At 44.4% G+C, this 27,963-nt stretch overlaps 1 protein-coding gene across 1 annotated transcript; it reads right to left on the bottom strand.

Moving 5' to 3' along the window:
- Nucleotide 1: 1 nt before the first annotated feature.
- On the bottom strand, nucleotides 2–27,835 carry LOC147424599 (pyruvate dehydrogenase E1 component subunit alpha, mitochondrial-like). Its single transcript, XM_086500860.1, has 8 exons — nucleotides 27,380–27,835; nucleotides 26,109–26,264; nucleotides 25,810–26,022; nucleotides 8,640–8,714; nucleotides 8,473–8,553; nucleotides 8,284–8,355; nucleotides 765–911; nucleotides 2–686 (listed from the first exon to the last, which is right to left on the bottom strand). Exons 1-8 carry the CDS (start codon nucleotides 27,647–27,649, stop codon nucleotides 492–494), a joined length of 1,209 nt encoding a protein of 402 aa, XP_086356986.1. The 5' UTR covers nucleotides 27,650–27,835; the 3' UTR covers nucleotides 2–491.
- Between the last annotated feature and the right edge of the window lie 128 nt (nucleotides 27,836–27,963).

Raw genomic sequence — 27,963 nt, 5'->3', positions numbered from 1 at the left:
AGGGCAATAAGACCCTCGTAGTCCTCGCTCGAAAATGTCGACATGATTAATCATAGAATGATGCCAAGCTAAAAGCATCAAAGCTTGCAACAAGTAGGGCATTGACCATGTATACCACTCTCCAACATCTGCCCGTGTAGACAGAGGTTACCAAAAGTTGCAATCCATTCACAAGTTACACAACACGCCAAAATAAAAAATTTGTTGTGGAGTGACCTCGTGGATTATGCTGCTGACAGCCACGGAAATTCACCCCCAATTGCCACTCATATTTTGTCACTCCTGGGCATAGCCTTCTCTGATGATGATGGTTCCAAGGCTTTATTTCACGAGGGTCAGCCTCTATCTATATCCTACTCCACCAACTAATCCACAATTTCTCTTGCCATACCATTTGCAAATGAGAAGCATTATGTTAAATATGTAGACAAATTCTCTCAATATAAGAAGTTTAATGACAAGAATACATACAGTACTCTTTAATGGCCACTTTATGCAAGTCTTGAAGTTGCCTGCTTTCTATCACAGCCATAGACTACAAATTTTTTATCATGTTTGTACATGTCAGTGAACAGCGCCTCCTCCTTGGGTTCTGGAGCCTCTCGTGCCTTCGAGAGAGCATCCTCCACATCTTTCTTGACTTGTTTATCGATTGTTGCTAGCTCTTCTTCTGTGGCAGCTCCTTCCTGCAATCAAGTGAACCAATGCAAGGGAAAAATGATTGCAGCATATGATCAAGAAGGAAGAAACCAATAAATTCTAACCTTTAATATAATCTGCTTCACAAACTGAATAGGATCTCGTGCTTGGCGTATCTGCTTTATTTCATCCCAAGTTCGGTAAGTGCTACCTGGATCAGACATGCTGTGACCGTGGTAACGGTAGGTATCACACTCTATCACAATAGGCCCCTGTTCACAATCAATCACAAATCAGGAAAGAACATGCAAAGGACAAAACGTACATAATGCAATGGATCTTGAAGGAGAAGAAAGGTAAAGGAAATAAACATGCTCGCTCAACCCCCTCTTTATATAGAGGATACAAGGTCCTTCGACTTTCCAATTTCATGAGACTTTCCACTTCCTATACTATCATCGCCCTTCACTTTCATGATCGACGCTCGACCTTCCAATTTGGACCTCTTCAGTTCATCCTACCCTTATAGAAAGATTTTTCCTTTCTCCAAAATTGTGAGCACACAAAAGGAAATTTTTTTTGATTCATTTCTCCTAAGATCAGAAACCCCTACACTTTCACACCATTAAAATGCAAAGAACACATAGAAGAGGAACAAGAAAAGAGCAGAATCGAGCATATGCATGCGAGGCATCCCCTTGTATGAGCCATGGGTCCTTTGACTTTCAGAGTACCACACTCTTGGCCTTTCATATCGCACTCTATGACCTTCACAGTCACATTCGATGTGCCTTGTTTAGACTATTGAAAAGGATTTTCGAAAGAGGTCACAATGCACGATAAGATCTTGGCGCCTCTTTGAAGCTTGGAGGCTGTACCGCGGAGCTTGTACGAAAATGTAACAAAGCGGCTGCTATACCCTAGACTGGGGGTAGAAGTTTAGATACTTTAGGGGCTCTTCCTTCCAGTGGTCCCCTTGGCTCCAAACTTGGAAGGGGTTCCTTGAACCCTTTTTGGAGGGAGGTAAGCAATAAAGGGATTTCTAAACTATATCACCTTTGGGATGATAGAAACCTCTGCTAGAAGGATATTGAACTCTTAGTATCTCAAGAAAATCTCGGATTGTATGAAAGGCTTCTAGTCAGTAACCTCTTGGAAATGCTATCCTCATCTCCTTCACCCGTCTGCGGGTCTAAGTTACAAGGGAAAGGACCCTTGGAACTGCTATGGAGAACCCTCCTCCCTACTGCCCTTTATATAGCCCTTCGACTTCTAGGTTTCCTTGCCCACCTTAGCAGTCAGCCCTTGGCCGAGGTCTTTGACCCCCCAGGGTTGCCCTTGGCATGACATTACTCCCCCCTTGGAGAAGTGTTTTCGTCCTCGAAAACAAAAGTAGGAAACTTCTTCTTAAGAAGACCAATGGTTTCCCAAGTGGGACCTTCTTCGGGTCGATCTTTCCACTTGACTAAAGCTTGTCGACGTACATGATGACGCGTATGTAAGTCATGTAGTCTAAGATTCGCTCAGGTTCATGCGGTTGGGTAGGAGGTTCAACGAAATCAACCAGAATCTGTTGGTCAATGACATTGTCGTCCCCATGCAAACGTTTACGTAAACAACTTACATGAAATACCAAATGAATACGAGTGTACAGGTAACGAGAGTTTATAGGCTTGGTCACCAACTCGCTTGAATATCTAGAGAGGCCCACAGTATCGTGAAGATAATTGTCACGTGCGCATCTAACCCTATGTGTACGTGGACAAGCTACTTCATGACTAGGGTTCAATTCAGTTCAGTTAGCTTAGGAAGTGTTCTGGCACTTTTGTGAGTCTATTCGCAAACCGTGCATGTCCAGACACTAGAGTAGATGCATATCCTCTGGTTGTACACAGCATGACCATCAGATTTCAGTCAGAACCCATCAGGAGCGTTTTTACGATGCATAGACCTATTTTCCCTATTTTAGCCGTTTTTCACTTATTATTAGTAAGTGACTTTTGTTGGGAAACTGGGTAGGGCAATTTGACCAAGGATGTATATAAGAAACCTAGCGCTAGCAATATCTGTCAGAAGAGGCAGGAGGGACCTATGTCCAACAGTGCACTTTCTCAGCAAGACCCCCCCCCCCCCCCCCCCCCCCCCCCCCCGACATAGCGTTTTCAGCAATTGCAGACCGGCCAGCGTTTTGCAACTTGCATGTCAACCCTGGGACAAGAGACTCAACAGATATCTAGCGTTTCTGCAGCAAACCCCCAAATCAGACCTAGCGTTTTTGGAGCAGCACATCAACCCAACGTTTTGCAATTCCTTCGCGACAGAACCCCCAGAAGCATCAACGTTTTCAGTTTGCAACAGTCAGATCCCGCAGTAGAAGTCCCAAACCTCGCAGATCCTCGCCGCACGGTCAGATCAACCAACGTTTGCAGATTCAGCCCGGAAAATGCAGATTTCAACATCTGCATTTTCAACACGTCGGCGTTGCATCGCCGTCGTCATCGACATAGAGTCAAAATTCAGCAGATACAAGATTTGCAAATTTCAGCCATTAGCGTTTTCAGATTTCAGCCAGCCTCGTCGTCGACATCGTCGACAAGTCCATTGCATTGTAGAGATTTGTGCAATCAATAGTAGACCGCTCTCGCCATAAAGAGTGGGGCCTTCAGAGAAGGGTTTGACAACATTCTAGTGTCGTATTCTTCTCTCTCTATCTCTCAGTCTCAGCACCTTCTTTCACAGTGTTCACCACTTTGTTTGTGTTCATTGCACTCTCTCACTAAAGGAACCGAAGGCTCTCCCTTCCGTAAGTAAAAGGAACCCTTGAGCACAATTCGAAGCACTCACCTTGAGCAAAGTTCAACATTCACATCCGCTGCACCTTACATTGGTATCAAAGCTTTGACAGTGTTCTGTATCATTCAAGAAAAGAACCACATAATTTTTTTTTGCTTGTTGCGGTCACACGTAACCCAAGTCCTCTTGGGCGTGTCGATTCCTAATCGTGTTTTTGAAGAGTGACAAGAAGAAAAGTGACAAGAATCCAAGAAAGAAGGGCTTGTCCAACCTCCCCTTGTTTCTCTTTTCACTCATTGAAAGCGGACTGCATACTTAGCGGCCGGCCAATCGACGTGAGGTGGGAAAAAGCAACCTTGGTGTGAGCGCAAAGCCGCCAAGGGGTGCGTCCGCAGGAAAGAGAAGAGCTCGGGTAAGAGAAGATCCTTCTCTAACACAGATTGCAAGCTAAAGAAGAACCTCAAGAACTCAAGAACTCAAGACACTCAAGAACCTGAGAACCCAAGACTACAAGAACCCAAGTTCCTCGAGAACTTGAGAACCCAAGACTTCAGTGTATGGTCATCACCCGAAGCAGAATGGATACTTTGCATGAAGGTGATGAGCATGAGGGTGGTGAAGAAGAATTTTCCCCACTAGGAGGTTTTTTCGACCCTCCCCCTTCCCCATCTACGCCAAGGATTGTACCAAATCCGATGGAGACTTCGGTCAAGTCGATGATGGACAGGATGTCACAACAAGAAACGAATCGCGTTGCCTTGGAGCGCGAGCACAAAGTGCGCAAAGAAAGAAAGGCAATCTTGGATCGCGCCGCGAAGAAAGAAGAGCGGCCTTGGAGTTAGAGCGTGACGCGCTGAGAGACCAGCGCATGCAAGAGTTGGTCCGACAGGTACTCACCTCGAAGTCCAAGCGGTCAAAGAAGTTGGTAGTTCTTCAACTAGCACAAACAGAGATTCGGACTCCAACAACCCCATCAGAGAGAAGTTGACATTCAATAAGTATGACGGTAAGATGGATTCTACTATTATTCATTCTTGGTTGCATCAATTTGATGCTTACTTTGCCACAACTAAGAAGCAGGAAATAGCAAGGTTTTGACAGCAACTATGTACCTTGCTGGTGATGCCATTGATTCGTACCACGCATGGCAAGAGGCACAGTTGACCGTGCATCTAGAGGACGCCGAGGAAGGCGTGGCCCTTTCTTTCAATTGGGCCGACTTCCAAGACAAGCTCAAGGCGCAGTTTATGCCACCCCAATACCTCGCACAGTTGAAGGACGATTGGCGCGGTCTCAAGCAAAATGGTATGCCCGTTATGTCTTTCTCTAATCGTGTTTTGCAACTCGGCACCCAATTACGCAAATCGGATGATGAGCGCAAGGAGGCATTCCTTTATGGATTGGACGAGTATATCAAGTATGATGTCTAAGTACTCGATCGATCCAATCGTCTCAACAAGGCGGTAGCGATTGCTCTCGCACAGGAGATGAAGCACAAGGGAAAGCCTAAGGAAAACAAGACTTCTCCAAATAGCACTCAGACTTCTCAGAACTCCTAGAACGGTAAAGAACGGTAAGATTGGTAACTCTTCTAACCAATCTTCCTCTAGTCTCTCAGAAAAGAATACTCAAAATGAACCTAAGGGTAAAGCAAACACAATTGCTAAACCTAAGCTCACTCCAGATTAAAAGGAGAACAAGGAATTTTAGGAGGATACATCCCGTCGGAAGAGCAAAGCATTTATTCTAAGGAAGGTCGTTGTTATCATTGTCACATCAAGGGTCACATAAAAAGAACATGTCCTAAGCTCAATTCGAATGAATCTACAGAACCCACTTTCTCTGTCAATGCAATAAATATGAACACGTGTGACCCAAGTTTCTCATGATCCTCTATAACGGGCCTGTACAATGTAGAGGGCTGTACTATTTCAATTACCTGTTAGGATCGTTTTCAGCGGAGCGAACACACCTATACGTGTCCCAAGGGCTCCCGCACTCAATGGGACAGTTCCCCTGTGAATTGGACGAGTTTTCACGCGAGAAAACTCTCCAAACTCGCAATCTTCCGCAATGGAACTGTGCGTACTTGTGGGGGATTAGCAATTAGCTAATCCGGTCCTGTTCAAAAGGCTATTGCCTTGGCAAACACGCATAAACCCCCAGAACTGTACATATTCATTTGAGTAGCCCAACTAGTGGGGCATATTACCATATGTGTCAAAGGGGAGAGAGAGATGCACGAGACAAGTCATCGCGCTACATGAGACAGAGGAGAAGGCAAGCTGTCCATGAAAGTTGTAGACCTGCACCCACTACTCACACACACACACTATAGGTCACTTCCATGAGTAAAAATCAGCCCCCAGCCTCAAATAGGCGTCTCTCCTTGCTGAGGTGTCCTGCAGGTTGCTCTCCTCCTGCCAAGTGTCCAGTTTGCCCCTTTGATGAGTTAATTCCCTAGTTCCCACTCACTCATAAAGTTGTGACTTGCCATGTGGCCCAAATTTCTTCTGGCGCACACATGCTTCTATACTCATCAGAATTCAGTGCTACTTGGCCCCACCAGTGCTAGACTGACCAACCTAGACTCCCGTGTGAGAAACCTGTTTGGCCGTAGCCGTTTCACACTGGCCATGCAATGTCCACTTGCACCCTTTCAAGGATTTTGGAGAAAACAAGTAAAAATAAAATAAATAAAAATATATAGTACTTATTTACGGAAGGCAGCAGGAAAAATACACCTCCTGGTGACATGCCCCACCGTTGAAATACTGCAAGCAACCTCGCTTGCATGCCAATAATACATGTGGATATCTCCTGGTATCACATATATTCTATGATGGGAATCCAAGATATACATGCTTCCGGAAATGTAGCGTTGGACGATTAAACAATCGCACCAACCTGGCTACCACACATATATCAAGCATAGAAGTCTTCTAGTATACTCTCAAGCACAAACTTCTCTAGCTAAATTCTGTATGGAAAGAGTAGATACAATTGTTTAACTACTCTCTTGAGCATCGTGAACCATGCTCTTGCCTTGCTCCAAAAAGGCTAAATCAAGTCACTATGGGTTCCATTTGAAAGGCTTCAATATACAATTGCAATAGCTGAGGTGAATCAACCAAATCAAACTCTTGCATCCACTTGGCATCCAACGATGGATAGTTCTTGAACTTCACCAAATAGCATTTTGCAACCTTTCCTCTAACCTTCTTGTCTTTATGTGCCAATATTGATCACGAACAAGGATCTCATCCAATTCTTCCACTTCGGGTTGTTCCTCATCAAGCATATTCTCTTGCACATCACCAACAAAGGGTTTTAGAAGGCTGACATGAAAAGCAATATGTATTTTCCAGCATTCTGGTAGCTTCAACTTGTAAGCTACATCGCTGATCTTTTCTGAAATCTAGAAAGGACTATAATATCGCATACTGAGCTTAGGAAACAAACGTTCCTTGCCTTTCCTTTTCCTTAACCTGGCCTTTTCAAAGCGCAAAAGCACCCAATCACCAAGTGAAAATACAAATTCACGCCAGTGACGATCAACAGCTTTCTTTTGCTTAGCCTGATTCTTCTCAAGAGAAATCTTTATCTTCCTGTATGTTTCATCCATATCTTGCACATACTTGTCTGCCTCAAATATCTTGTCATTAGTCTGCAAAATGGGTGGGACTTTCTTCCCTCCTTCCACTATCTCAAATGGTGCCTTACCTATTGACGTATGCACAATGTTATTGTAAGCATATTCAACCGATGGGAGATGGTGTTCCCAAGTTGCCTTGTGCTCTGAGACATAACATTTGAGCAGAACCAGGACTGTAGAAGAGGCAACTGTAGCATTTGCCTCTTCTGACTGTCCATCAGTTTGCGGATGAAACGAAGATGAGAATTGTAGTGTAATGCCCATATTCTCAAACAATGCCTTTCAGAAAGGACTCGTCATACGTGGATCCCTGTCATTGACCATTGACTAAGGCATCCCGTGATATTTAAAGATATTGCTCATGAATATCTTGACCATGTGTTCAAGCTTTATCTTCTTCCTAAGAGGAATGAAATGGGCCTGCTTACTGTACCTACAAATGATAGTCCAAATCCCATCATTGCCTATTTCCGTCCTGGAAGATCAAAGATAAAGTGCATCACTATGCTCTCCCATGGCCTATCAGGGATCTGCCATTTTCGTTTGCCGTCGTGTGGGTATCTCCTGGGATTTGTCTCTAAATAACTTTATGCAAAATCATAGGGACATACATACTGGGCCATCTTCGATTTTATTAGTTGGAATCTTAGTACTTGCCTTTGTTGAGCCTTCCCTCTGAGCACTACTCGACGGTAAAATGTCCACAGTGGGCATTGACCTCAGATACAGTCGAGCACTGCTTTCCTACTACTTTGTCAGCCATCATTATTGCGAGCTTTTGTTGTCTTTGGCAAAGAGCCTTTATTAAAAAACAAACACTCTAGCTCTTGCCGCCTGCCCCAAGAGTTGCCGTGTGCGCTCGCAGGCCCCCTGCTGCTGGTTGACTGCACTTTGGCTGAGATATTCATCACGCCAAAGAGCCACAGCTACAGCCCAGCACTGGCAGCCGTCCTCGATCGCCTCATGCGCGCAGCCTCCCCCCCACCTTTTTGTGTGTCCTCCTCCGTTTTCATCGGGGTATCTGTACTAGATACCCGCTAATAAAACGATTTCCAAAACGTATGAGATACTACATTAACAAAAATACCTAACAATCATTGTCCCCAAACAAAAGAAACTTAGTTTTTACAAACTTAAATTCACATTAGCAGTATACCACTCTGGATTGCTGAAATATGATTGCTCAATACAATTACCTTGCCTGCTAAACAATGCTCCTTACAAAACAGCAAAGCTTCCTTTACCGCAAATACATCCATGCCGTCCGCCTGAACAAAGTTAATACTCGTTAGATAATCAGTTCTACATAGAATTGATTATGTACCCATCTTATCTTGGTTATATGCTGCAAAAGATGATAACACAGTTTTTTAGCAAAAACTTGCCTTTATTCCCGGAAGGTAAGACACTCTGTCAAAGTAAGAGGCCTTTTTAGATGCCCTCCATTCTGCGGTTCCCATCCCAAACTGATATATTCAAAATTCAGTAGCCTACAAACACAACAAACAGTACTCGAGCAAAGCACATTCACATTCTGAATTGCAAAGCTTACGTGGTTGTTCTCGATCAACAAAATCAAAGGGAGGTCCCACAAGGCTGCCATATTCTTTGCTTCATATACTTGACCCTGCACATCTCTCTCTCTCTCTCTCTCTCTCTCTCTCTCTCTCTCTCTCTCTCTCTCTCTCTCTCTCTCTCTCTCTCTCTCTAAAAAAAGGGGGCTGTATTTTCAGTACTTGAAGATCCTCTTAAGGTCACCCAAATGGTACAGATCCTCGAGATGCACAAGTACAAGGCTGGCCTGTAAACAAAGAGCTCTAACAACTGATACAAAGTGAGCGGCCAACTGGAAAACTGGAAAAAATGGCAAGGGAAAAACCTGTCACAAGGTGGTGATATGGCGAGCCCAACCCAAGAGGACTAGGCCAAGAGGACGAGGGGTTAACTCCAAAAGCACTACAGAAGTTGCGGCCGAGGGGCCTAAAAAGGGGTTAGAATTTTTAAAAACCTACCCCACCAACTTGAAGAATTTATGGAGCACTGGCGAACGGGCCTAAACCCTAAATTATCAAAAGCTTGAGGTCTGGGGCAGATTTTTGCAATTTGCGCTGAGGGTGACACATGGCACTGCTGTACAAACTTTCGCCCTTTGCACTAGCTGTTATGGGTAGTTTTGAGCACTAGCTTTTGAGTGCATTTGCTTTTTGGTACCAAGTGCTTTTGGAGCCCTTGTAAAGTTTATAAGTTCCCAGAGGGCCAGTCTTCTGAGAGTTTTTAAGTGCAATTGCTTTTGGTACCAAGTGCTTTTGGACCATAGCTTTTGGGGCTCTGTTTTTGGGCATATCCCTTGTAGAGTTTACAAGTGCCCAGAGGGCCAGTCTTCTGAGAGAATCTGGATGCAAAGCCTCAGAGAGAACTGGACTAAAACCAACCCGTAGGGCGGTAGACGTAGGCTTTCACCCAAAACTTTAGACTTTAGGACACAGAGAAACTTTGCAAAAGGAAACCTGTGTAACGGAAATTGATACTTCAAACACACACGACTTGGAAGTTAGAGCGCTAACAAGCAGATGCCGACACCTGTTGGCCCCAAGACTGGCGCCTCTTTTCTTTATTGTATTCAAAGAGGGAATAAAACCTGTGATTTCCTACAAGCTGTCCCGCATAATCCGAGCTGAAAATGACTTGTTCTAGCCCAACATAATTATACTAGGATGCTTCGCAGACAGTATCCCCACGCAATAGATGACTTTCTCGACGCATACAGACACTTTGAAAAACCTGGCGAGAATCTACAACACGTTGAACTCTCTGTTTTCTACCCTGAAAATGCGCCAAATCACCTGTACAACGGTCCTCTCGCGTCCCCGGATCTCCTCGGGGTATTAGGGACCGTTTTAAGGCCGAACCCTAAACCTGCAAAAATACACAGCAGGCTGTATTTCCTTGTTTTGGGCGAGCCGGTCGCATCCGTAGCAAGTTCTCGAGCTCCTCCACTTGTAGGGATACTTGCCCTTTGTCGGCAATCGCGCAGGAACCCACACAACTGTAGATAGGTCAAATGAAGAGCCCTCTTGTGGAGCATCACATAATTGCACGGAGAGGGGAGAGAGAGAGAGAGAGCAGTGAACGCTATGCAAGGCTTCAGTTCTTGCACTTCACTGTACATAGAGGGTAGGCAAGCACACAGTAGCTTTGGTACCTCCAACAATGCAAAAATCCACCATATGGTTGAAAAACGCAACCCACGTTTTATTTTAATGCTTCTCTCTCTTAAGTTAGAAAATGGCCAAAAATGTGCCAAGTGGCACTCATGCATTAATTCCCCGCTTTGGACCTTCTAGTTAAAAATATCTCAACCAGTTGCTCAGTTGAATTAGTGACAGAATAATAAAATGTTCCTTGACGCGAATAGATTTCATTGCCCAAATAGCAGTTCCCTAAATTTTAGGAGATGCTTCCATTGGACTCTCACTAGTCATCTAGCCATCTTTCACCATCGGTACCGCATCCAAAAATGCAATGTAGCCCAGTTCTCGGGTGATTTTCTCTGGGTGACCCCACCTTGTCGAGGCTAGGGGCTAATCTTATGGTGTCGTAAGTGTTGAAAACTGAAAACGCTGATGCTAGGGACTGATCTGACACCGGGAAACTGCAAAACGCTGCTACTATCTGCAAGGTGCAAAAACGCCAAGCTGAATCTGGAATCTGCTAATGCCAGGGCTGATCTAGTGTTGCTGAAAACGCTAGGCTGAAACTGCTGATGAAAAACGTGAGGTTGAATATGCTAAAGCAAATGCTAGGCTGATTCTGCTAGTGAAAAACGCCAGAGGGTCTTGTTGGCTAAAAATGCTAGGGTATTCTGCCGGTCTTGCTGAGAAGGTGCACTACAAGTTGTGGGAACTTCTGCTGCCTATTCTGTCAGATAGTGCTAGCGCTAGGTTTCTTTTATAGAACTTAGCAAATTTGCCCTACCGAGTTTCCGAACTGTCACCTATTAATAATAAGTGAAAAATAAATTAATAGGGAAAATAAGTTTTGTGCATTGTAAAATGCTTATGATGGGTACTAACTGTCATGCTGATGATCATGCTGTGTGCAACCAGAGGATATGCAACTACTTTTAAGTGCCTGGACATGCATGACCTCCACATAGGCTCACCAAGGTGCCAAAACACTTCCTAAGTTGACCCGAACCCTAGACCTGAAGTAGCTTGTCCACATGCACATAGGGTTAGATGTGCACGTGACATTGTGGTAGATGCGTTATCAAGAAAGCCACAAATTTCATCTGTGTCAATCCCTTATCATCACGAGCTTGATGACATGAAGGAACAATATGCTACAGATAAAGATTTCGCAAGGATTTGCAAGAAGGAAAATACCATGAGCACTACCTCCTCAGAGAAGGTTTGATGATGATGCATGGCAGACTATGTGTCACTAGGACGTTGTGACATCAGGTCATGGTAGAAAGTCATGTCCCACAGTATGCAAGGCATCATGGAATTGATGCGACAGTGAAAGTGGTAGAACCAATTCTTTTATTGGTCTGCTTTGAGGAGAGATGTGGATGCCTTTGTGCGAGCATGCTTGATTTGCCAAAATGTCAAATTTGACACGCAAAAGGCACCATGGTTATTACAGCCACTACCTATTCTAGATAAGCCATGGGAAAGCATTGCTATGGATTTTATCTTCGATCCTCCAAGAACACCGATAGGGAATGATGGTATATGGACCATTAATTGCAAGTTCAACAAGCAGGACCATTTTATTCCTGTCAGGAAGAAGATCAAAAGCTGACCACATGGCACGATTGTTTAGGTACAATGTTTTTAAGTACCATGGTATGCCACAGTCTATTGTCAGTGATCGTGATCCTCCTATGACGAGCTTGTTTTGGAGAGGCTTGTTTGAAAACATGGGTACCATGCTCAAGTTTTCATCCTCATTTCATCCACAAACTGATGGACAGTTAGAAGAGGCTAATTCTACCGTCTTAGATCTACTGAAATGTTGTGTGTCAGATAATAAGGACAAGTGGGAACAGTATTTGCCTATACTTGAGTATGCGTACAACAATACGGTGCATTCGTCCACAAGCAAGGCACCTTTTGAGATTGTTGAAGGTGGCCAAAAGGTTCCCCCCATTTTGCATACAAAGGACAAGATCTTTGAAGCAGATTTATATGTTGAGAACATGGATGAAATGTATAAGAAAATTAGAGTTGCCTTGGAGAAGACTCGGGCAAAGAATAAAAGAGCTTTTGGTAGTCACCGACGTGAACTGTCGTTTGCACCTAGTGATTGGGTTCTATTGAGGATTGAAAAGGGAAGGTTAAAGAAGATAAACTTTCTTGTGGGTATATGCGATGATAAAAGGGTGCTAACAACACAAGATCATCAATGGCATGTATATATGGCATGTAATCAAGGACGTTTGCGATTTCAAGAGTGGAGTATGTCACGAGGACGTGGAAACTGCTAACCTTAGTTGTTGGTTTTTTTCTGATGATTTTTATTTGATTTTTGGGACTCTTTTTTAAGTCACAAATGGCCGGACATTGCATGGCCAGGCCGACACACGAGAGTGTCACCCGCAGTCGAGAAGGGCAAGTCGCCATGAGATGGTCGGGATAGTCGACACTGGAATTCAAGCAGTAAAAGGTTGTCTAGGCTCAGTTCAAAGTCATTTAGGCCGTTCAAAGTCATATAGGCCCCTTGCTACACGTTATAAGTCAGCGGGTACTAGGAAATATGTACAAGACGGGCACCACATGCCAATAGAAAAGAACAGACTGAACAGACTTTTAGCACTTCATTAACAACTGAACTGAGAGAGAGAGAGAGAGAGAGAGAGAGAGAGAGAGAGAGAGAGAACACGCGACACGAAGTGGCGGAATTCCATCCCACAGAGTATTGGCCCCAAGCCTTGGGGCCCCTTTCAATATTTCTTTATATTGCATCAACACAATAAAAGCCGGTACTCGAGACTCTACACCTTTGCTAGGAAGCATGCCAGAGAATGAGCCCTAACCTCATATTTTAAAGGCCCTAGGCCCCAAAAGCACTTACAGTGAAAAGCCTTCAAAACTCAAAAGCTTCTAGTCCAAAAAGCAAAGCCCAAAGCTGCCAGCATAAATCACGAAAAGCAGTACAGTTGCCATGTCATCAACCAACCCAAAACGCGGAAATCCGTACAACCTACCACGTCATCATGCAAGCGCAATTTTCAAAAATCTACCACGTCATCAGTTTGTGTGTGTGTGTGCGGGTCCTGCTTTATTTTGATCCTTTATGTCACTTGGGCCCCCATCGGACGGGGTCTCCATAAGTTGGTAGGACTTCTTCTTTTGTTACTTGTTCTTCTTAGGGTTTAAGCCCTCGGCCGGCATCTGCAAGTTGGCTCCCTTCTTCAGGTCTTTGACACGTCAGCAGTTTGTGACATCTCCCCTTCTTGAAAGAGAGTAATCGTCTGCGATTACAACATATCTGCAAAACAACTCAAGTTAGCTCAAAAATTTCGGAGGATCGTCCCGAGGGACAAACAATTTGCTCTTTTTGTTAAGGAGTTTGCTTCTCCTTTCGGTTCTTTTGTTGAAAGAGTTAGCTTCTCCTTTTAGCTCTTTTGATCAAGGAGTTAGCTTCTCCTTTCGTCCAAATCAAAACTCTTGATATTCCGGCGTAGTAAAATTAGCCATCACACCCAAACCGTACTAATCTTCCACGGTGTCTTGATGCACTAAAATTACATACCCAGGCAATCTCATCCAATTAGGAATATTCAGTGGTTGGCACTTCACAATGCAACACAAATGCTCACATATGTATGTTACAAGATATAGAAACAGCCGCCGACGAACACTCCCCCCGCAAATAACCATCCAGGTCCGGGCCATGAGCTGTTCAATGACTCCCTCATCACTCCTCCCGCAAATAACCTAAAAAGGTCCGGGCCATGAGATATAGAAGACTTTTACAACCAAATGCCCGTCAGACCATAGCCTACGTCGTTTGGAGGTGCTGAGAGTAACCACTGCTCAAGACTTCTTAATACACCTCCTGCATAACCATCCAAGTCCGGGCCATGAGTAACTACAACAATACTCCCCCCGTAAATAACCACAAGGGTCTGGGCCATGAGTAAAAACAACAGTTTTCAATCATTCAATACACCCCCCACAAATAACCACAGGGGTCCGGGCCATGAGTATGAACAAGCATTCTCAAACATCATTTCTCACTACTCCACCCGGGAGTAAAATCACCAATCATTGAAACCAGTATTAAAACCAGAGTAACAATTCAAATCGGCACAAAGACAGGTTCAAAACAAATACCATCCATTTCAAACAAATTCCACACAGGATCACCAAACAAGTTCTCAAACAGATTTCAAACTTAAAAGGCAATCTCGACACTTGTCAAGCTTGAAAAGTCGACTGACTTTCCATCTTGAAACCTGCACCAAAAATTAATGTTAGGTTCGTTCCATAAGGTCGTAGCCGAGCACAGCATGGTCCATCAGCTCCTGGACAGACAATGTCTCTTTAGCGGCGATGGTAGTCCCAAGATAGCAATCGCACTAAACCTCCAAGGTCATCTGCTCGTGAAGAGACATCTACTGGGAGATATTGAGAAATTTCAAGTTATAATTTGCTAGAGTTTCCATGGCAAGCATTTCAGGATACCGCACTCTGTCAGAAGTTGCACTCCGAAGAAAGATGTCAGAAAACATATAACTTCGGGCAAAAATTTTCTTGAAAGCTTTCCAAGTACTTGGAGTATGCTGCTTGGTAGCTATCAACATCTGCATAGCACTGCCTCTGAGAAAAGCACTGCCTCAAAACAAATCTTGAATCCTTCTCTTGTAAGTGATCTTTATGGCTTATGCCCTGTAAGACATGAGCGGTGAAGACGAGAGCGCGCTCGATGCGCGATGAAGTAAGGGTGGGAGTGGCTAATAAGTCTGAGTTGGAGGGCGAAGATACCTCAAATAAAATTCCAATAGCTTTGTCTGGGTTGATAAGTCCAGGTTGGAGGGCGAAGATACCTCAAATAAAATTCCAATAGCTCTGTTTGCTCTTTTGTAGGACCGGTATGCTTTCAGAAAAGCACACGCCTGATGCTTTGATACCACTGTCACAAGACGGGCACCACGTGCCAATAGAAAAGAGCAAACTGAACAGACTTTTAGCACTTTATTAACAACTACTGAGAGAGAGAGAGAGAGAGAGAGAGAGAGAGAGAGAGAGAGAGAGAGAAAACACGCGACACGGAGTGGCGAAATTCCACCCCAAAGAGTATTGGCCCCAAACCTTGGCGCCCCTTTCGGTATTTCTTTATATTGCATCAACAAAGTACAAGCCGATACTCGAGACTCTGCACCTTCGCCAGAAAGCATGCCAAAGAATGAGCCCTAACCTCATATTTAAAGGCCCTAGGCCCCAAGAGCACATACAATGAAAAGCCTTAAAAACTCAAAAGCTTCTGGTCCAAAAAGCAAATCCAAAAGCTACCAACGTAAATCACAGAAATCTGTACAGCTGCCACGTCATCAGCTAGCGCGAAACACGAAAATCCGTACAACCTGCCACGTCATCATGCCAACGCAATTTTCAAAAATCTGCCACGTCATCAGTTTGTGTGTGCGGGTCCTGCTTTATTTTGATCCTTTGTCACTTGTCACAAAGTGATGACGTAATTCTGAAAATCCTAATTTTTGCCAAAAACCCTAATCTGCAAAAACCCTAATTCCAAAAATCCTAACTACTGAAACCCTAAATACTGCCAGAAACCCTAACCCTAATTTTGGGCATGACACGTGGTAGCAGTACGGACGCCCGCAGATTGCGACGAAAATTGCGAAGGCTGATTTTCTACGACAGATTTGCTTTTTTTGACAGTTTTTGGATACGGTTTTTTCCTATGCAAAGGATGGGAAAGAGAGAGAGAGAGAGAGAGAGAGAGAGAGAGAGAGAGAGAGAGAGAGAGAGAGAGAGAGAGAGAGAGAGAGAAATGAAATGATATATTAACGTCTACAAAAGGCCAAAATGACCTATGAGACCAAACTGATTACAATGGTGAGTCTAGTACCAAGTCTGGGTACAAACAAAGAAAACTACAAACTAGAAACTGAGATAGGAGTGCTACCGACTCCTATGATAGCCCAGCACTCCTGAATCACCAAAAATTGAGAGAGAGAAAGAGAGAGCATGATCTTTTCTTCGGTGACACTACTTATACAGGGTGGGTACTCAGTTCAGGCTTGCGAAATTTTGGCTGAGGTTAATGCATTAAGCGAAGAGAGTCAGTTCAAGCTTTGTGCGATTTGGCTGAGGTTCCACAACTTGAATATGAACATGTACTGTAGCCAGCACACTGTATACTTTCTTGCCATCTCTTGTGGAGACCTTCTGCTGCTCTTCATCAACTACCCAGTCAATAACATCCTTTTTGGGTGGTGGTTGACCTTTTTTCTCTCTTTCTTTCAGGTAAACTGGGCCCTCAATACCAAACTTTGGTACGAAGACAATAAACCCATTTGATCGAATTTTGACTATCCTTGCCTCTGCATCTGTCGGGCGATTGCGGAAGAAAATTAAAGTGTGCAGCTCTACAGAGGCTCGACTTGCCATTTGTGCATTCCTATGGCGGAAGTTCAGAGAGAGAGAGAGAGAGAGAGAGAGAGAGAGAGAGAGAGAGAGAGAATCTTTTGCTTTATTTTTTATTGGCACAAGAGAGCTTGTGAGAGAAAAGAGCCTTTGCTTTTTTTTCAGGCTTTTGATTTTCAGTTTTTGGGGCTCTGCTTTTGGCAGCCCTTGTAAACAAATAAATAAGTGGTTTGGACTCCCACTCTGCAGAGCATCTGGACGTAGAGTCTGAGAGTGAGACCCAACCACTCTTGTACTTTGAACTCAGATTAATACAAAAAGAAATACCGAAAGGGGCGCCAGTCTTTGGGGCCAATATCTCTAGGCGCGGAGCTCCACCGGGCCAGTGTAAATCAATTGTGAATTGTGAACTGTTTTGAAGTGGTTATTTGGTGTTGTCGGGGTCGATTCTTGACTTGGAGTGTCCAAGTCTGTTACAGTGGTATCAGAGCACAGCCGATTTCTCTTCTACGGGAAATCCGATCCCAATTTTTGTTTTCCGCAGCACCTATGGCTTCACGCAAGGATCAATCGACTCCCTCTGCATCCGGAGATGCGGGAAGGGATCACAATGAAGATTCCGGCAAGGAGTAGGGCCCGCCTCCGGCTACACAGGTGGAGCGTCGAGAGATGGAGTGTTGACAATTGATCGGCGATGCAATAAAGATGATGCTGAATTTTGCGAAGGACCCAAAATTTACAAAATATATGAGCGAGACTTCTTTTCAGGAAGTGCACGAGCAGTGGCAGAAAACCACAGCACCACCCTCGAAACCCGCTCTCAAGAAACCTTCTGCTCACAAGAAATATTCAGAGAAGGAATTAGAGGAGGTGGTTGATGCGCGGTTGCTCAGCTTTTTGACGCGCAGAACAAAGCTAAAAAGCACGGCAAAAAGCATAAGAAAGGCATTGACTTCCCGGGTATTTGGGTCGTCAGTCGACATTTGATAAGGCAAAGAAACAGAAGAAGCGTGTTCGATTTGAAGAAGTACCCAATCCTTCTTCTTCTTCTTCTTCTGACAGTTCTTCTAGCTCATCTGACTCGAGGGAAGAAGACAGAAAAGGCAAAAAGCGAAGCAAGAAACAACACTTCCAAAAGGGCAAGAAAAAGGCAAAGAAGTCTAAATCTCGCCCAGTGAGTGACAGTTCTACAGAGGACTCGTCCACAGACAGTTCAGTCTCTGACCACAGCAACTTTTATGCAAAGAAGAAGAATTTTTATAAAGCCAACCAATATGACTTTCTAGAAGATAAAAGCAAGGAAGTCCAAGAGTTTAAAAAAGGTGGACAGTCATTTAAATTTGACACGATTTCGGGATATAGAGATTCTTCTAAGGCTTTGTCTTTTGTACAACAGTTTGACATCGCTTTCGCGGGAGGACGCTACACAGAGCACTCTAAGATTCGGAGAGCTGCCTCTTACTTTAAGGGGAATGCTCGAACTTGGTGGTCCATGCTTCTTTTAAACAAGACTCCGCCAGTTAAATGGCTGAAATTTAAGAAGCTTTTTATTTCTTCTTGGCTGACTCAAGAGTATGAACGCGATATACGAGCTGCTTGGAACCATCTTCGGATAACCAAGAAAGATACAGTGGACGCTTCTTGCGAGAGATTCTAGAGCTCTTTTCTGTCCGCCTCTTCATTCAAGAAGCTCTCGTTCAGAGAACGGATTAAGCGGTTTACCATGGGTCTACCTACAGAGATCCGAGATCACTGCTTGGAACAAAAGTCAACTTCTATTCAGGAGTTGATGAGTCATGCGAAACGGGGTTTTGCCATTCACTCTGGCAATCTGACCTACCCAAAGGATGAGGTCATAACACAAGATCTGAACAGACTTCTACAAATGAAAGTAGAAAGAGAAAGAGCAACTCAGAAAAGAAAGATGCACGACCCAAGCTTACTCCTCAAGAGAGAGCTCGCTTCATTAGGAAGGGGAAGACGTCTACAAGACAGCTTTTCGAACGACTTTTGGGTTATTTGAGTTTTTGGTGATGCCTTTTGGCTTAACCAATGCGCCTGCGACATTTAACCGGATGATGGACAAGATTTTTCGAAAGTACAGGCTATTGTTGGCACTTTCTTTGATGATATCATTGTTTTCTCCAAGAATGAGGCAGAACATAGAGATCATCTGCTTCAGGTCTTTCAGGCATTACATGTTCACAAGTTAGTGATTAATGCAAAGAAAAGTAAACTTTTCCTACCAGAGATACACTTTTTGGGACACATTGTGTCAGTAGCAGGAGTGCAAATGGATCCGGCCAAGATAGAGACTATCGGGGCCCGATCTGAAGAATGTCCATGAAGTTAGAAGCTTCTTGGGACTGTGTTCGTACTACAGGCGGTTCATTCGAAAGTCTGCTTCGTATATCTTGACACAGAAAGAAGTCCCTTTCTTGTGGGGACCCACAGAGGTGACTTCCTTTTAGACTTTGCAAGAGAAATTGACTACGGGACCAGTTTTGACTCTGCCAAACTTACAGAAGTCTTTTCAAGTATATTGTGATGCTTGTGGTCGTAGTCTGGGTGCGGTCTTAATGCAAGAAGGCCATGTCATTGCTTACGAGAGCCGATTGTTCTCAAGGCAGAGATGACAGCACAGATTTATGAGAAAGAGCTTTTGGCAATTTCCATGCTCTTCCTCAGTGGCAGCATTACCTACTCAGAGCGGATTTTTCTGTCTTTACAGACCATCAGTGTTTGCGCTACTTCTTGTCACAAAAGCAGCTATCGGAAAAGCAGATGCGGTGGGCGAACATCTTGTCACAATTTCACTTCCCGATTGTCCATGTTCAGGGACAGAAGAATGTGGTGACAGATGCTTTGTCTCGGAAGCCGTTGGTTCTGGCTATTTCCGCGATATATCATAGGAGCTTCGAGGATATGGTCGATCAGTATACCACAGATACAAATTTTGCAGACGTTTTCACACGGATACGAGATGGGGAGACAGTAGCGGGATATTCCATTGCGGGATGTTCCATTCGGGATGGCTACTTGATGAGAAAAACCATGTTATGCATTACACAGCCGTTGAGGGAAAAGGTTATGACTGAATGCCACTGTCCACCTTTTACGGGTCACCGCGGCATCGGTACCACCATGGAAGGGGTAGAGAGATACTTCTTTTGGCCGAGACTCAAGAAGGATGTGGAAGAGTTTGTGCACAGTTGCTTGGTATGCAAGAAGGTCAAGTTTGACAGGCATAAAGCACAAAGATTGTTACAGCCTTTGCCCATACCCACCCACCAACCCTTGGGAAAGTATTGCAATGGATTTCATTTTTAATCTCCCGAGAAAACAAAGTGGTCACGATGGTATCTGGACCGTTATTGACAGATTTAGCAAACTGGCTCATTTCATTCCAGTGAAGAAAACAGTCAAGCCAAATCACTTAGCCAGACTGTTTGTGGCCCAGATTTTCCGATTACATGGCATGCCTGAGACGATTATCTCAGGCAGGGACCCCAGATTTACAAGTTTATTTTGGAAGGCAATTTGGGAGAACATTGGCACGTGGTTGTAGTTCTCGTCATCGTTTCACTCGCAAACACTGACGGGCAATCTAAGATTGCCAATTCAATGGTTTTAGATTTATTGAAGTCTTATATCTCGGATCAGAAGACTTAATGGGAAAAGTACTTACCTTTGGTGGAATTTGCCTACAATAACACGATACACTCTTCGACGGGGAAGGCGCCATTTGAGATTGTTGAAGGTGCTGCGAAGGTTCCACCCTTCCTAAGCACAAAAGATAAGATTTTTGAAGCGGATGAGTATACGCACGACTTAGACACGGCTTTTGCCAAGGTACGCGAGGCTTTGCAGAAATCTCAAGAACAACAAAAAAAGGCAGCGGATCACCATCGTCGCAATTTGAAATTGAAGGAGGATGATTGGGTGCTCTTACGTTTTGAGAAGGCACGCCTAAGAAAGAAGGGAAAGGAGAGGCTTTTTCCAAAGCTTAGTATGCGATACTACGGACCTTTCCAGATCTCTGAAAAGATCAATGATGTCTCCTTCGGATTGAAACTGCCCGACACTTGGAGGATTCACAATGCATTCCATGTGAGTCTCTTGAAACCTTTTAAAGGTGATGTGTTTGATGATAGGGAGCCTGATGAGCAACTTGAAGTGGAAGAAAAAGAGGAGATCCTTGTTCCTGAACAGATTTTGGCACATAAGGATACGAAGAATAAAGGTAAAGTCTGAAGGCGGTTCTTGGTTAAGTTCAAGAACTACCCTGCATTGGATGCGAAGTGGATGGAGGAGGAGGACCTAGCAGATACTCCTCAAATTGTGAAACTTTACCTCGAAGCTTTTGGTTTCGCATAGTCTACTCCAAATGGAACCCAAAATTCAGCTTGGCCGGAGATATGGTGCAGTGGGATGCACAAGAGGGGAGTTACTCCGCTCCTTTATCAACAGATGCCTCGATTTTGATACTGGTCACTGATGTCTCTTTGGGCTTCAGGGATTCTGAGAGCTGACAGTATTCTCCTATATGACTTTATAAAATGGAATTCCTGAATATCAAACTGATTTGTTCTTGACTTGTTTAAGTGCAGGAACTGATAGACGAAATGACTGCAGCAATATTGGTCTATTTGATCTCGAATAGACATGGTTGCAATAGGGGTTAGTCAATCGGACATCGATGAGGTCCCGACTAGATCTAGATGCGATTGCTAGCTACATTGCCGATAAATCATGGTCTAAGATCCGAATGAATGTTGAATGTCATGTGATGTCATATGATGTGACTGTCGATTGGTACATGTGCTAGATTTGTGTTCCTAGTACGTAGGTACTAACAGTCAGTGTCTCCTATTTTTGACAGTTTTTGGATACTGCTTTTTCCTACGCAAAGGATGGGGGGGAGAGAGAGAGAGAGAAGCTTTTGCTTTTTTTTTTATTGGCTCAAGAGAGCTTGTGAGAGAAATAGCCTTTGCTTTATTTTTAGGCTTTTGATTTTCAGTTTTTGGGGCTCTGCTTTTGGCATCCCTTGTAAACAAATAAATAAGTGGTTTGGGCTCCCACTCTGCAGAGCATCTGGACGCAGAGTCTTGAGAGAGACCCAACCACTCTTGTACTTTGAACTCAGATTAATACAAAAAGAAATACCGAAAGGGGCGCCAGTCTTTGGGGCCAATATCTCTATGCATGGAACTCCGCCGTGCCAGTGTAAATCAATTGTGAATTGTGAACTATTTCGAAGAGGTTATTTGGTGCTGTCGCAGTCGATTCTTGACTTGCAATGTCCACTCCTGTTACATCACTTGGGGCCCCATCGAACGGGGTCTCCATAAGTTGGTAGGACTTCTTCTTTTGTTACTTGTTCTTCTTAGGGTTTAGGCCCATCGGCCAGCATCTGCACGTTGGCTCCCTTCTTCAGGTCTTTTGACACATAAGCAGTTTGTGACAAAATAACTCAAAAGAGGCAAGCTGGACACATGGCGGCTCTAGGGCTGTTTGCCGGATCCATCAACAAGAGGGGATGCCCAAATTTGAGAAGGGGGCTGATTTTTACTCATTATGACCTACAGAGTGTGTGTGCGTAGTTGGTGCAGGTGATGAAGCTTTAATGGAAAGCTTGCCTTCTCCCTTACACTATGTAGCGCGATAATTCTGCTCTCGCGCACCTCTCCCCCCTTTTGAATACAGAATCGTGATGCCCCGCTCAAGGGCTACTCATCTGTATGTACAAATATGTGGGTTCATGCACGTATGCCGAGGCAAGAGCCTCTTGTCCAGGTATTGGATTAGCTAATTGCTAATCCCTCACAGGTAAAGGTAAATTCGGAGAGAAATCCGATTCAGAGGGCAAGTAGCCTAACAGGTGCGGGAGTACAAGGGCTCTCTACGGATGCGTTCGGCTCGCGAAACGGAGCCCAAAACAGGAAATTACAGCCTGCTGTGTAAATTTGCAGGTTTACGGTTTTGGCTCTAATCAATCCCTAATAGCCCCGGAGGTCCGGAGAAGTGAGGGGATTGCTGTACATGTGATCTAGTGCATTTTCGGGGCCAAAAACAGAGAATTCAGCATGCTGCAGATTCTCGCCAGGTTTGGGAAAGAGTGCATATAGGTTTGGGAAAGTACCCGTATGCGTTGGGAAAGTCATCCATTGCATGGGGATTTTGTCTGTGAAGTTTCCTAGTGCAGCTATGCTGCCAAATTCGGGCTAGAACAGGTCTTTTTCAGCCTAGATTATGCGGGACCGCTCGTAGGAAATTGCAGGTTTTACTCCCTTTTTTATAAGAGTAAAGAAATACCAAAGGGTGCCACTCTTTGGGGCCAAGGGGTTGTCGGTGTTTGCTTGGAGCGCTCTAGCTTCCAAGCCGTGTGTGTTCGAATGTTAATTCCAATTACAGGTTTTATTTGCAAAATTTATCTGTGTCCTAAAGTCTAAATAAAAGTTTCGGGTGATAGCCAAAGTCTACCGCCCTACGGGACGGTTTCACAATTGGTAGCCAATTTCTTACACGATATGCAAGAAATGCTCCAGATCGCAAAAGAGAGCATACAAAATCCTGCCACTTTTTACACTAAGCAACATTAAAAAACCTGCGAACTCAAGGAGTGCATGTTGGTGTACCTTAAGAGTACCAAAGGATTCCTAAATGATTCGAACTGGTCCATACTTTGACATTATCTTCTCACTATTGTGGTCCATTTTAGATCACAAAGAAGATAAGTGGATTTTCTTACAAGTTGGATTTGCCTCAAGGCATCACTGTTCATCCCATGTTTCATATACGTTGTCTAAACGGACAATTGGGGCAGGATGATTTAGTGATTCCTCCTAAGAAAGTCCCAAACTTGCAAGATACCATCTGTTATGTTCCACTTGAACCGGAATTGGTTCTGGATCAAAGGGGCCGCAAGTCTCGCAAGTCTTCCTACCCTGAATATTTGATCAAGTGGAAGCATCGCCCTGAATCTCAAGCTACTTGGGAATCAGTTACTTCGTGAAGGAATCGCTTTCCCGATATTATAGCAGAGATATTGTTGAGGACAACAATCAACAATAAGGAGGGAAGTGTTACGTCCCCAGAAATCCGGATGGGCGGCTGTAATATGTCCGATCAATGTGAAGGTTATGAAGTCCTATAAATAGGACTCGAGTCTCATTTGTGAGACATCTTGTGTGATCACCACACTTGTGGACTCTAGGCCCTTGGCTGCACACCCATACCAGTGTAGGCTTGGTGGTATGGGACACCAGCCCTTGTGGGGGAGGCTAGCCCGTTTGGCTACATGCTCCAATGCTCTTGAGGTGAGCCCATACTAACTCTATGGAGGTGAGCCTAATGTCCGCTCATGTGTGTCTAGGTGTGAGTTCGGCTTGCGTCATGTCATGTGTGCAAGATGGATCCGGCGTAGGACTAACCCACACCTACAATGAAGAGGACTCTCGATAAAGACCTGAAAGATAGGCACCTTAGGCAGCAACACCATATACTCGATACTCTCCAAAGGTAGCAATGACTTAGTAATAGGGGACGCCCAGTTTTGAACTTCCCATCACCTTTGTCATCTCAATCCCCCTATCCCTTAACGCTCAAGGACAATGTCATGGGTTTGCACGACCTTATGGGCCACTTTTAAATTCAACAGAGAATGGACGGAGATTTTTTAAGAGTTCGACCTTCATCTACATTACCAACATTATAAATATGCTGTTGGTAACGTAGATGAAGGTCGAACTGTTAAAGGATCTGTCAAATGTTTTGTGTGTCGGATGTTTTAAGTTGCGTGCCAGCCACAAATGAGTTTCAAGATACTCGAGAATGATTTCTCAAGAATCCATGTGGGGGTTATGTGAGCTATCACTAAGATCCCGCATGCTTTTCTCAATGCACATTATTTTTACAATGGGATTCTCTTATTGGCGCGGATTGCTACTTTGGAGCAACTTGCCAAAGTCCCAATAAAAATGGGCCAAGCTTTGGTATGGAGCGGGTAGATGAGTCTCTAGAGTGCTACAATGGCATAGAGAGCTTAGTGGTAGACCATTCACATCCCATGGACGGTGCATAAGAGGGGTGTAAAACTTCATCCAAGGAGAGATTTTCTAGCTACTCCTTGTATAATGGGTATCTTTTTTACAAGGGTAGATTTTCTGACCCTTCCATCACTGATCCGAGGAAACCACGGTCATGCTAAAAGTAACGATGAGTAAGTGCAGGTCATCTCAAGACTCAAGGACTTATAGATGGAAGTTTGTCGCAAAACATCTAGAACTTAGTGTTTCAATGCAAAAAGTGTCATGTCAATGATGTGAGCACCTCAAGGTTGGAGGCTTGCTACCCGTGTTGGATATTTCTCAAGGAAAATGGAAAAGCATTTTCATTGAATTTGATAACAGAGTTGCGCAAAAAGAATTGAAGAAATTTCAACAAGCATTATCGGAGGAACATCTTCCAAAAATAGACACTACAAATAAGCCTCAAGATGACCATCCACAGCCTAATGGTCAGACATAGAGGCTATCAAATTTCAGAAAACATGTTGCTTTCATATGGGAGCGAGAAAATATTCAACTCGGTGGATAATTTACCTCACACAAAGGTTTCTAACAACAGCTCCAAATATTCAGCTACAAAATTGGAAATGACTTGAAATGTTGTCCTAGTGCAAGGCACAGGCAAGTTTGCTAGCATATATTGTACAGCGTCCTTAAATTCTTTGGCAGCATAGAGCTTCCTGACGTCACAAACTAAGAAATGCAAGACTCCTACATAGCTTTTTCCAGACGCGTCCATTTGGGCAACCATACTCCCGGACGCGCCGGTTGATGTATGATTGGGGTTTTTTGGACTTTAATGTCTTAGGGCTCCATTTTTTGTCCTCCTCACTTTGTTCTTTGCCTAAATTCTAAAAATTTCTATGGTGTTTCACTCCATTGTATGGTTTTGTGCGCCGTTGTGTTTTTCAAGTCCGGGTCAACAAAACTATAAATCATAGAGCTCTGGTAGCTCCGAGATCAACCTTTACTCTTTCCACGAGTAATTCAAAGAGCTACATGTAAGACCAGACAAAAGTAACAAAAAATTGCTTGCCTGATTGTCTGCGCCATCGCCATGGATAGCAACAGCTACATTATTCTTTTTGCAGTATTTTAAGGCCAAAGCTAAACCAGCTCCCAGAGGTGATGTCGTGCCAACAATGCCCCAACCACCAAAAAAATTGTTCTCCCTTTTATAAAGATGCATTGAACCCCCTTTTCCTGCAGCGCATCCTGTGACCCTACCCGTCAACTCAGAAAAAACTTCCTGCAAAAGACATATCAGATCAAACTCGACCATTACTTTTATGCCTTTACATTTAGCAGGAAAACCAAAATAGATTCAAAACCTACAAAGGGAGTGCCACCTTTGGCCAGAAAAATTCCATGATCTCTGTAGGCAGTGATGACTGCATCCTCCTTGGAAATTGCTTCCTTTAATCCAATTGCCACTGCTTCTTGTCCATCATACAAGTGGCAAAATCCCCGGACCTGCTGGGACTTGAAGAGCTGCAAGACTCAAAAATTGAAATACTCAGTAGGAGCAGATGCTGCAAAGCAGTCGACACAAGGGAGAAACATTATTAAATGGCCATCTTCCCTCTGAGCTTAAAGAATGTGTGTGTGTGTGTGTGTGTGTGTGTGTGTGGGGGGGGGGGGGGGGGGGGGGGGGGGGGGGGGGGGGGGGGGGGGGGGGGGGGGGGTGGGGGGGGGGGGGGGGAGGGCGCATGCGTCTGTATGCATGCACCGTTATGGACATGTACTTAAAACATTCAGGGTGAATTCTGCCATTTGCATGAGAGGCATTAGCCGTTGTTCAGTCACACTATTTCATACCTAATTCGACACTACACCAGAAAAAAAAGGTATCAAAACATAGCAAAACAAATCAATCTGAACATATCCATAGAAAAGGGCCCCTGTAGATGTAACTTCAAAGGCACATGTTCAGAAATGCCCAGCACAAACACCCCCCCCCCCAAATATACTTGCAGAGGGGACATGCACAAAATCCTCACGTACACAACTTCCAATCGCTGGAATAACATGGCAAGAGAGAACATATGCAATAAAGTGATGAAATGGATCTTCTCTAATCTGGGATCATGCATAAGACATTCCAGTGTAGCTTCATTCACCGTCAAGGCCCACAGTAAGGGGGCATGAGATCTCAAACCTACATCTACTAGACTGTACTACGAGTAATCTCCTCTATAGTAGCTCAGATCACTGCCAAGTCAGCAACAGTAAACTTGGCAGACGTACAGCTCCTCAATTTGCATCACATCAGCTGCCACAACGAATGATGGTGACAACAAAACCTGTGCAGGGCTGACAAGCATACCCGGAAAAAATGATTGCCTCCTATCCCTTTGCCAATGTGTGCTCGACAAGTCAGCCCAAGGAACAAAAAATTTGCCCCCCTCCCCTGGACTCTTGATGGCCGGTCCTTTCCTCATAATAACTGCTCCCTCCATGGCTCCTAGCCTCTGCCGGTCACCATGTGGTTGCAGAGTTCCTTTCCCTACACCTTCAAAATCTCTACAGGAATATTCACAACAATGTACTCACCCCATATTTATTGACAACAAGCCAAAACAATGACAAAGGGCTCATACTCATACCATATCAGCGCTTATCTCCATCCGCCGGATGGTGAGCATGTCCATATACATGGCAAGTAGTTCCTTCTTGCCGGTGCGTGATTCCACTGGTGGGCCCTCTGCGAGGTTGTGAAGAGAGAAAGGAACCTGTATCTGAACAGTAATGCAACCCTTACTCTCCTTTGCTCTTCTTTCAGCAAATGCATTTGAGGAGAAGGCTCTTCCACTGAATGAATCATGCACAGGCTGTCGTTTCCAAAGCCTCAGCAGGACAGCTGCACTACGGCCCATGAGATTGTGCGCGTGTGTAACGGCTGGGGGAGTCGAGCAAAATTGCGAAAACCTGTGTGGTGTGCGCGCGCGGGTTTTTGTGTGTGTGTGTGTGTGTATAGGGAGGGAGGGAGAGAGAGAGAGAGAGAGAGAAAGAGCGCTCGAGAGGGGGAACTATTTTGCAAGCTGTGCGCGCGCGCCTTGGCGTAGCGCAGCAGCAACGACACTTGTCACGGTCATTTTCAAAATTGATTGACACGTGTGCATCTGCTCCTTTCAGCATGGCAGCCACGTATAAAACAATTTTTTGGAGCATCGCGATTATAAATGCCTTA

The sequence above is a fragment of the Adiantum capillus-veneris genome, chromosome 25, assembly GCF_014529385.1.
Source record: "Adiantum capillus-veneris isolate H3 chromosome 25, ASM1452938v2, whole genome shotgun sequence".
Classification (NCBI taxonomy): Eukaryota; Viridiplantae; Streptophyta; class Polypodiopsida; order Polypodiales; family Pteridaceae; genus Adiantum; species Adiantum capillus-veneris.
Note: the sequence above shows the minus strand (reverse complement) of the source record. Positions and strands in the feature narration are given on the sequence as shown.

Bases quoted from the DNA above. Each gene is read 5' to 3' on its own strand.
- LOC147424599 (XM_086500860.1), bottom strand. From the start codon at position 27,649: ATGGGCCGTAGTGCAGCTGTCCTGCTGAGGCTTTGGAAACGACAGCCT. The intron at 912-8,283 runs GTAATTGTATTG...GATTGTGAACAG, and splicing joins AGCATTGTTTAGCAGGCAAG to GGGCCTATTGTGATAGAGTG. The intron at 687-764 runs GTTAGAATTTAT...ACTTGATTGCAG, and splicing joins TGAAGCAGATTATATTAAAG to GAAGGAGCTGCCACAGAAGA.